Source organism: Sinocyclocheilus grahami, unplaced genomic scaffold (genome assembly GCF_001515645.1).
Source record: "Sinocyclocheilus grahami isolate Dianchi unplaced genomic scaffold, SAMN03320097.WGS_v1.1 scaffold71.1, whole genome shotgun sequence".
NCBI lineage: Eukaryota > Metazoa > Chordata > Actinopteri > Cypriniformes > Cyprinidae > Sinocyclocheilus > Sinocyclocheilus grahami.
The window spans coordinates 1025885-1036710 of record NW_015505250.1 but is presented as its reverse complement, the minus strand read 5'-3'; the positions used below and the strand labels follow the sequence as shown (position 1 = coordinate 1036710).

Sequence of the window (10826 nt, the reverse complement as noted above, 5' to 3'; positions counted from 1 at the left end):
ATATGTGTGTGTATACACATATGTAGTTTTTTTTTTTTTGCGTTTGGCTTAGTGTTATGTTAAAATCATTATTATACTCTTATACCATTTGTTCTTTAATATTTTGAATTGTTTTTAGCTGCGAAGGAGGAGGAGGAGGAGGAGGAGGAGAAGAGGAAGAGGAAGAAGAAGAAAGAAATTGGTGACTGTCATGGGCTACATGCTTGTTTATGCAACAGCAAAAATTATAGCGAAAAGATGCTAATAAACTAGGATGAATTTCTTTCTGTGGTGTCTGCTCTACATCACCAGAGACTTCAGAGCCTCAGTCTATGAGGTCAACTGAATCTAGAGGAAGGAATGCAGGAAGGAAACAAAGAAAAGGGAAAGAGTGAGAGAAAGTGGCCTTGCACACTGTAAAATCTCTGTTCTCGTCAATTCCAGAGAGAAGAAAGAAGCCCGCAAGTAAGACTCCAGAAAAGGTTGAGGTAGTTGAGCTCCCTCTCCCTGCCTCTCTACCAAAAAGAGAGGGATACACTTTCTGAGAGCAGATTGGAGGGGAAAAGCACTCAAGTTCTGGAAAAATTATGGAAGCATAAAAAGCCCATGCTGGAAATATTTGACTATGCCAAGATATAAAAGGTAAAAGGACCATCTGTGCCATTTGCATCCCGCTCTCCCTGGTTGTCTCTGTGGCGCAGCAGAGAAAACCATCTCGCAGCAGATGCCGATGGAACGCAAACATACAAGTTAGTGATGCTGAGAGAGCTTGTGTGTCCAATCAGAATGAGCCTCAGAGATGATAAATATGCATTATAATGTGCTGCAAGTTGCAAGTATAACCATGGCAACTGTCCCAGCCTGTTTTGCCTATGCAGTGTTGTTTGTGGTGAGTGGTGAGTTTCCTTCCTCCATTACCATAAAGACCATGGCATAAAGAAGATTCGCTCTCAAATTATGAATGTTCCTCAAATTTGAATTTGATCCGTTTCTTGAAAAAATACACAAGATAAAACATTGAATACAAGTGATGAAAATGAATACAAGTATGGTGTGCATTGTGCAACACTAAAGAAATTCAAGGACATAAACCCTGTTGCTAAAAACCTGAGAAGCATCAAGAATCATTTTAGAGTCAGATACAGGCCCACTGAATCAAATAAGAATCCAATCTTGAGGAACCTAAAGATTTTCAACCCTAATAGGTAAGGGTCATTGTTATTTTCTATATTTTGGGCTCTGGTTTGGCACTTTCACCAAAAGCATAATTATTTCTTCCCAATTCATGAATTATACACACTTAATTCAATAATAGAGGTTCTCAACTGGTGTCGTCGTAACCCAAAAATGGATCACAGGTCTGTTCTGAAATTTTTGCCGAAAGTAGGGTAAAAAACTCTGCTAAATGCAAATATAAAATAATAATGCTAAGTTATAAATAGACTTATTAACTTCTAAAAGGAAGGAAAAAATGCTTCCCATATCTTTTATTGTTGACATCAAAAGCTAAGCATCAGTGTATTTTACTGCAAATGTAAATGTCATTTATTATCAATCAAATTTTGAGCACAGTGTTTGTTTCAATGTTAATTTATTCAATCATTTAATAAAAATGCTGTCAATTTAATAAATTTTAGCTGACTTTGCTGTGCCTGTTTGTTTGTTTTTTGCTGCGAAATTGTTCATAATTGATTAATTGGGACACTTTGACACTTTCTTTTGAGCAATAAACAAGTTTGGTACTATGTTGGGTCACCACTTGGTGTCCAATATAAAAACTTTGTCCTGGAGCAAAATCAGCTGAGAACCACTAGCCTACAACTCATTATGCTAATCTGGTAGAAACTTCACTTGGCGACACAGCGTGACTTAGTAAAATAAGTAAATTTAATAAACCACAAATTAAGACTTTCTGCAGTTATTGAATGAAGGCGCTCAACAACATATTCTGAAATGATAAAAAGAAAATAAATAAAATGAAAACACAGACAGTCTCAGAATGGGTGTGTGGGTGGAAATTAGTCACAGAAGAGTAAATGCTCAACACAAGAAAACCAAACGATGGGTAGAGTATACAGAGAGAGAGAGGGAGGGAGGAAGAGAGAAGTGAGGGAAAGCTCGAAGACTTCCAGTAGATGTCGGCTTTGACGGATAAATAATGAAGTGACATGATGCCAATGCAGAAAGAGACAAAATGCAGCTTACTCGTTTAATGTTTTTGGGGCTGATGAATCTCCTAAGGGCTGAAATGAGACATACAGTATGTTCCTCTCGCCGAGGTTCTGCCTTTACACTAATGAATCACATCATCCAGCCATAGAGGATTCGATAAGCCTATAAAAAGCTTTAGCTCAGGCATCACTGTCTGAAAGATTGCTTCAAGGTTGCTGGATGCTGTTACATTAAATTCAATTGTTTTAGCTCAGAAGTGACATAACATTAAATCAAGGATGGAGGAGAAAGCCACAAATCTTCTCATTTAGTCAATATCAGCTTCTTGTTAGAACAGACAGGTAGCAGAACACAAAACATGCAACCGTGTTTGCAAGATATTTGAGCTGCTCCACATTTCAATGACAGAAAAATCAAATACAGAATAGCAAACTAGTGCCTGTTTACATGGAAAAAACAGCGCAGATAAAAGAATACAAGAATGTAACCTTAAGGTGGTTAGTTTGTCTCCTATCCTGGCGTAGCTTGCTAGATTTGTTTGTTTTGCTAGTTTTAGACAGGTTTTGGGCACTAGTCAGCTGGTAAGGCCGGAAAACCAACTGGCTGACCAGCTAAACCAAGTTAACCAGGTTGGGAGACTAGCTAAATTAGCTACGACCAGCAAACCACATCATTCAAGAACACTAGTCAGCTGGTAAGGCTGGGATACCAGCTGGATTACCAACTAAACTGGCTTAACCAGGCTGGGAGACAAGTTAACTTATCTAAGAATGGGAGACAAGCTGGTCAGTCAACTAAACCAGCTTAACCAGGCTGGGAGACTAGCTAAATTGGTTAAAACCAGTAAACCACATCATGCAAGAGCACTGGCTGGTAAGACTGGGAGAACAGCTGGTTGGTCAACTAAGTCAACTGACTAACCATATAGCTGACTGAACAAGTTCGACGAAGCTAGAAGACCAGTTAAGCCATCTTAAACCAGCTACGACCTGCAAATCACCATCTAATGGGGTTTAGAAGAGCAATGACCTTGTTTATCTTCATCAGACCACCTCAGGAGAAGCCCATAGATTAGAGTCCGGTAATGCACATCTTCACCACAGCAGGCGGATGGCATGACACAAGACACCCTCTCGTATTCTAAATCCCGTGACGCTGCCTCGTAGCAACGCAGTCTTCCAGCCGCTACCAGCATGATGCTCGTCATCACTCACATGAGTCAGATAATGCCATAAACTAATGGAATAAATCAAGGATGAAATATCAATCAAATTACAAACTAATAGTTCCCTTAATGTCTTTGTTGGAGTACAGATGGCCCCTTCAGCCAACCAAGCACACCACAGCAAGTCATCATGATAATCAGCGCACTAATAATACCACTCCATTAATCACACATACGCGCTCGAACTGCGTCGCTGCAAACAATGGGTGCTCTGCCGCAGGAACGTCACAAAGTTGAAGCATGGTAACACTCACTCATTAAACTGGTAATTAACTCTAGAAGTCATGTTTATTGTTTTAAAAAAACTACAAGGTAAGTTTGTGAACGCTGCTGTTCCCTTGGCTTCTGCATTCAGTGATCTTCATTTCCAGCAAAAAAAAAAATAATAAAAATAAGGGCAACAAGCTGATACTTACATTTAGCAGGAAGGTCGTAGCCACAGGTGATTTTGGCTTTTCCAGTCTCACAGCCGTTTAACGAGTGGCACTCATCATACAGGAGATGACCCGCGGCTCTGTGTATGCAGCCATCCACTGAAAGAGAGAAATACAACACTGATGTGACAACAGAAACATTTGTTGAATTTTTTTTTCTGGCTGAAATAAAAATTCACGCTCATGTTGTTCCAAAACTACAGAAGAAGAATGGTCACACAAAACAACAGTTCATAGCCTGTGACAATGGACTTTCTATGTCCAATAGGGGAAAGAAAAAAAACATTAAGAAAAAAATATATATTATATATCATGGTCAAAATCTTCAAAATTTCTCCTTTTGTGTCACACAGAAGACAAATGCATTCTGGTTTGGAACAATATGAAGAAATTATGATGATTTAAATTCTGTGCTGAGCTATTCTAATAAATTAAGGTTTTTAAAATAAAACTGAATTTATACAGGCCTCAACAAAATAAAACAAAAACACTTAGAAATATGTTGTCAGCCCTTGTAGAAGAAGGTATGACTCTTGAACTACTGATACTAAAAAGTTCTTCATATCCCCAAACACTGTTGATTTGTATAAAATGAATGTCTTTTGTCTTGAAGCTTTTGTTTTGTGTTGTTTTCCCTTGGCTGTTCCCACCTCCCAATGTTTTAATTTCACATGGTTAAGCCCAGGATGCTTTTGACTGATAGTACAGCTTACATGAGTAGGCAGAGAAATAGAAATCCAAACGATTTCCCTCCCTCTAAAGCCCATGACCCATTATCAATCACAGAGAAACATCATAAAGATACAGTCATAAGAAAAATGAATAAACCTGCAAAACATGTAGCAGAAATACAGACGCATAGCTCCAATACTCTATTCTCAAGAAGATCATTATAAAGAGAACATGAAATTAAAACTGACCCCATTTACAATATGTGCACGTCATTCCGAAGGAAAAAAAAAGTCTTCATAATCTTTCATTGAAATGTAATACCTCTTTCAATATCTGAAAAAAATGGGGAGGGGGGAATTAAAGTAGCATTGGCACATAACTTTCCTGCAACATATACAGTATGTTTGGACATTAATGATATGTTAAATGGTGCATTTTTGATGAGAGGTGTGCTATTTTCTTTCTAAATCAGATTTTTATTTAATGCATAGCGGACAAAATAACAAAAACGTCAACCGCTTGGGGTCTCTGACATATTTAGGACAAGAACAAACTATTTTTCACATAAAGCATAAAAATCCAGTTACATAATATTTCACACCAAAATGTCACATTATTGACATTAAATGAGTTCAAATGGTGTTCATGTTGACTTTGAACAAATGAAGACAAATCATTCCTGTGTTAAAAAAAGCTTCACAACCTGTGATTGATTGAACACCCCAACCAACAGGTCGTGATACATGTGACCTAAATGTATGTTTTAGCTGCTGCCACTGATCTGGTTTGCAGAGAGATGAACAGCATGTCATAAAGGAGATCAGTCTCAGTACGCTAATGACACAAGCGGATGAGAGGCAATAAAGATGACAGACAGCCTGCTGTTACAGAAGAGAGGCTAAGCTTGAGCTAAATTTCATGATCGACCTGATCCACTCGCTCATTCATTGTGCAATGACGTTGTAAATGAGTGCGAACAGCTTCGGCCAAAAAAAAAAAAAAGCCCCATTTTCCTTGCTCTTCTTCCTTGTCAGAAACTCTACTCAAGTTGACAAAAACTACATACAGGTTTTTTCGTCACAATTTTCTTTAGATCAGCATTGATGGAGAGATCGCTCAAGTTCAACAATATAAATTTTGTACAACAGCTCAATAAAAAAAAGAAGTTAATAAGAAACTTACATTTTAGAGACAATATTACTCTGTCTACTCCTGTTGTGTCAACGAAAACAGTTCCAAACAATGGCAAAACAGTACTCCCAGCAACAAACAGTATTTGTGTTTGATTCCTGAATGAATCAGCGTTTTTGAACAATTCAATTTTTGTGAACGATTCAGTGACTCACTCAATAAAGAGAGTTGTTTGTTCCATTCCTGAATGAATCAGTGAACAATTCAATGCTTCACAGATGGACTTGTTCATTTCATGAATTTTGGTTTTATTTTTCAGCTTGTTGATGTTTATACAAACTCAAAGACTCATCTCCTGAGACACTGCACAAAGGAACAAAATGTAACCAACACAATAAATCAGTGCAAATAGTTTTAATAAAGCTCAAATAGTCTTCAGTTTGCACATCTGTTAGGCTACATCTACACTAGTGCGTGTTCGTTTTTAAAACGGATAGCTCAGACAGAATCATGATTTCTATTTATTTTCCACTGATTTACTGATGAGCATTAGCAGCTTCCAGCGCTGTCTGCTTGTGTTCTCTCTTCCATGATCACTGCTCTGACTCAGAGGTAATAACATTTAATTTCAGCAACATTACATGGCCAAAACACAAATTAGACCGCAATCGGAAGTTATTACAAACACTTGATGGTGGTTTAAAATGAGTTTTGAGTAAAAGCGGAATATAAATCTTATTTATTGTCTTATGTAGCGTGATGCTACAGTTTGCATGAATCCTCACACTGATCGATCTGCGCCGTACCTCTTCTAGTCGAACACACCGGCTAGTGCTGCAGGCTTATTGGCTCACTGACGCTGATGAGATTAACCCCTTAGGTATCGAAATTTGGTACCGAATGACGAGACGTTTTTCAATACTCGACGGTATCGAGGCAATTCGGTCGGTGCCTAAAAAGTATCGACCTCGATACCAAGCCCTACACACCTATAAGTCATGTGTTTTGTTCATAAAATAATTAGTGTTTTGAAGGAATTGGTTCAGAGAATGATTCATTGATTCACTCAAACATTAATTCCTACTGGAATTAGGTCGTGTGTCCACCAAAGCATTTTTAGCTAGCTAAAAATACCAGGCGCCAGAGATTTTCTTACTATAAGGAGATGAGAGGGTCTGTATTACTTACTGTGATGAGTGGGGCGGGGCCGAGAGCCGTGGGAACGGAGCGAGGCCGGTGGAGTAATTGATAATGAGCGACACCTGCACCACTCACCGGTCTCGAGTCCCACAGAGGAGCTCTGGAAGGATAAAAGGAGGAGCGACGACAGTGAAAGACGAGAGAGGACCAGGCCTGGACTTTATTTTGTGGCTCCCAAACAGAGGGATCGTGTACAGTCAGCAGATTATTTTGCACAAGAAGCCTCTGCAGGATGATAAAGACTACACTGCGTAATTTTCCCGCTTATCATGCGGCCACTTGTCTGATAAGTAAATAATTGAATGCAAAATATTAATTTGACATTTTAATGACCTCAACATGACTCGCAGTACTTGAGTGCTCCGTTATCAGTTGTAGCAGTTGTGGTTGTATCAATAACAGACCACTAGATGGCGCGATTGAAGAATTAGAGTTGTATTGCAGGCAGCCATTTAGAAATATAAATGAACGATGCATGGTTCTGCCCTAAGCATGTAAGTTACAAGTTTGTGAAAGGCCTTCCAGTGCCAGGTAAACGTAAAGCAGATTATGAATATACTTAAGATTCACAAATACCAAAACAACGTGTCTACACCAGACGCGAGCGGCGCGATTTGACAAAAGCAAATAGAACCCTGATGTTCTCTGCTGTGGATGCGGCGCGACGCAACATGACAAATCCATGACCGTAAACTGATGCCCCGTTCTATTTCTGATGAACTCCAGCGCTCTGACACAAAGGACCATTTCAAATATTCATAAGAGAATCGTGAAAAAAATTGTTCAAAAATATTAAGCAGCACAAATGTTTACAACATTGACAATAATCAGAAATGGTTACTGAGCGGCAAATCAGCATATTAGAATGATTTCTAAAGGATTATGTGACAATGAAGACTGGAGTAATCATGATGAAAATTCAGCTTTGATCACAGGAATACAGTAGCCTATATGTTAAAGCTTTCAAATATATAATTTAAATTGACAAAATTTCCCAATATTACAGTGTTTACTGTATTTTTAATAAATAAATGTAGCCTTGGTGAGCATAAGAGACTTTCCAAAAAAAATTTAAAAAAAGAGGGGGTGGTGAGGCCTTGAAAATATTTTTCTCTACAAAAGGGGAGCCCGGCAGAAAAAGTTTAGGAACCACTGGCCTACTCAAACACACAATATTTAATTTAATTTAAATCATACAGGCCTACCTCATGTTGCACGTTTGCCAATTTTGAGAAAAACAATGGCACAATAAAAAAATAAAATAAATAAAAAAACACTTTTCTTTGTCCAATCCCTCACTTTTTCTAGTTATATAAGGTTAAAATATTTTGCCTGTAATTATTTTTCTCATATATGGACAGTGTAAAATATTGTGATATGAATTTTAGCTCATATCACCCTCCCCTAACTGCTCCCATTGAAACCAATTGAAAAAATACACTAGCTTGGAGAAAAAAATGCTTTGGTGGACACACGGCCTTATGATGTAACCTAGCCTACAGAAGGAATCACTAACAATCCCTAATTAACAGACTGACAAAGTTCCACTGCTGCATATCAGCACTCTCAGCTAATCAAACTCTAGGACCAGAACCAACTATTGTATAATTTTAAACACTTTATAAAACAATGTCTACTATATAGCAGGCCTCTTACTCCGCAAACAACATTGCCGTAAAAACAGCATATTTTGCCACATGTAAAGTACATTATTACAGCTCTTTTGCATTAGCATTAAAGGTCAGTTGACTGTGAATCACGCCTATAGTGAATACGTCTGGTCAAGCACACCACAGCCTTTGAGAGATGAGTGTTACAGGAAGTGGAGCATGTTATTACAGATTGCGAGCACAGTTAAAAGGCAATAAATTTATGTAGTATGTTGAATAGGTAATCAACATGCATGTGTGAATGTTTGGGTTCAGCAGAAGAGAAGCATTTACGCAGGAAATAAACCCTCAGTAATGGCAGTCTGTTTGCAGAAGCGCATGAAGATGCGTTTACTCAAAAGTAATAATTAATAACGCTTAGCAAAATGCTTGTTTTTCATTAAGGATGGTTAAAAGAAAATATCATGATGTTACAAATCATCCCATTTGCTGTCTGTTGACTGATCCTAGTCCTCAAGCAACCTACTGATGAGGTTGAGTTAAAAAATAGTAGTATTTAAAATTAAAATTAAATTAGAAAAAGAATAGTATTTAATTGTTTATATCAAACAACATTAATATTATTTTATATAAAAGGTTATTATCTCTAACTCTTGTTTATGAAAATATTTTCTCACAAATACACCTTGTACATCATAACATCAAGTTTACAATCAAGTAACATGCATTCCCAACAACTCAATATACACATGGGCTAACCATCACCTAGAGGTGAGCATTAGCATAATGTCTCCCTCTAATAATGTCAGAGTTCAAATCCCGAACTTCCACGATTCCTGTTTGTACAGAGCTGCTGAGCAAAATCTGGAGCTGGAGGCCAAGGAGCGGATGGAGATCAGGTGATACAAGTCAATCAGTACATGAACAAAATCACGATTTCCTCACCTCCTCACAGCCTGTCAAAGCCCATTATTATCTGACCTGATGCTGCTGGTGAACACATCAAATGTGTTTCAGCTTTTGTGGAGCCTTCTCTCCTATGTCTGATTATTTGATGTGTATGCAGCTCTCATATTACTGCCCTCTGCATGTCTCAGGCTAGTCAGAAAAACATCACAAATGCTGATTATTCTGTATCCTCACAATCCCACGCCAAGCATGTACCATACTGGAATGAGAGCTTTCATCTTCACTTGGATCAGCCTAAAAAAAGAGTTTCTTTCTCTTGCTTATTTTGTGTTTATCACTCACAAGGCCAGTGACTCAGTTGAGATATGTAGATTTCTAGAGGCCATCAGGGTTAAAGCAGACACACAAATTTCGATGCAAAAATGCATGTTACATTGTAAAATCAGCAACTCAGTAGGGAGCACTATAAAGTGGCTTATTGACAAGGAAGATTTAGCTGATGAATGTACTGCATATGACAGGGATGACTTCAGACTAAAAACAGCCTATGTATGGGTGTCTGTGTTTTCAATGTAAAAGCAGCTACTAACAGCCCTGCAAAGAAAAATAAACACACTACCATTCAAAGTTCTGGGGGCAGTAAGCAAGAAAAATTTATACTTTTATTTAGCAAGGATGCACTGAATTGATCAAAAGTGACAAATAATTTTACAACACAATTTTTACAATAAATGCTGTTCTTTTGAGCTTTCTATTTAACAAAGAATCTTGAAAATAAATGTATCATGGTTTCCACAAAAATATTAAGCAGTACAACTGTTTTCAACATTGATAATAACATGAAATGTTTCTTGAGCACCAAATCAGGATATTAGAATGATTTCTGAAGGATCATGTGACACTGAAGACTGAAGTAATGGCTGCTGAAATTTCAGCCTTGACATTACAGGAATAAATTACATTTTAAAATATATTACAACAGAAAACAGCTATATTAAATTCAAATAATATTTCATTATATTCGTATTTACTGCATTTTAACTAAATACAGTGGGTACAGAAAGTATTCAGACCCCCTTACATTTTTCACTAAAATTACACACATTTTGGAAATAACAGTGATGGAAATGTTTTAAAGATATTATGATTTGAAGATTTTTTTTTTTTTTTTAATGTTACATTTCTTGCTTAAAGGGATAGTTCACCCAAAAATGAAAATTTGATGTTTATCTGCTTACCCCCAGGAAATCCAAGATGTAGGTGACTTTGTTTCTTCAGTAGAACACATTTGATGATTTTTAAGTCAAACCGTTGCAGTCCATCAGTCTTATAATGCATGGCAATAGTAACAAAGTCTAAGAGTGTAAAAAAAACATGCACAGACAAATCCAAATTAAACCCTGCGGCTCGTGACGACACATTGATGTCCTAACACACGAAACGATCTGTTTGTGCCAGAAACCGAACAGTATTTATATAATTTTTTTCTCTTAA

At 37.4% G+C, this 10826-nt stretch overlaps 1 protein-coding gene across 1 annotated transcript in view; it reads right to left on the bottom strand.

The window, feature by feature from the left end:
* The window catches only part of LOC107585524 (O-acetyl-ADP-ribose deacetylase MACROD2-like), a 570464-nt gene that overhangs the window by 342312 nt on the left and 217326 nt on the right, over positions 1 to 10826 (bottom strand). Inside the window, exon 6 of the mRNA XM_016272570.1 lies at positions 3793 to 3909. Coding sequence (XP_016128056.1) covers positions 3793 to 3909 — 117 coding nt within the window. The remainder of the gene's footprint in view (positions 1 to 3792; positions 3910 to 10826) is intronic.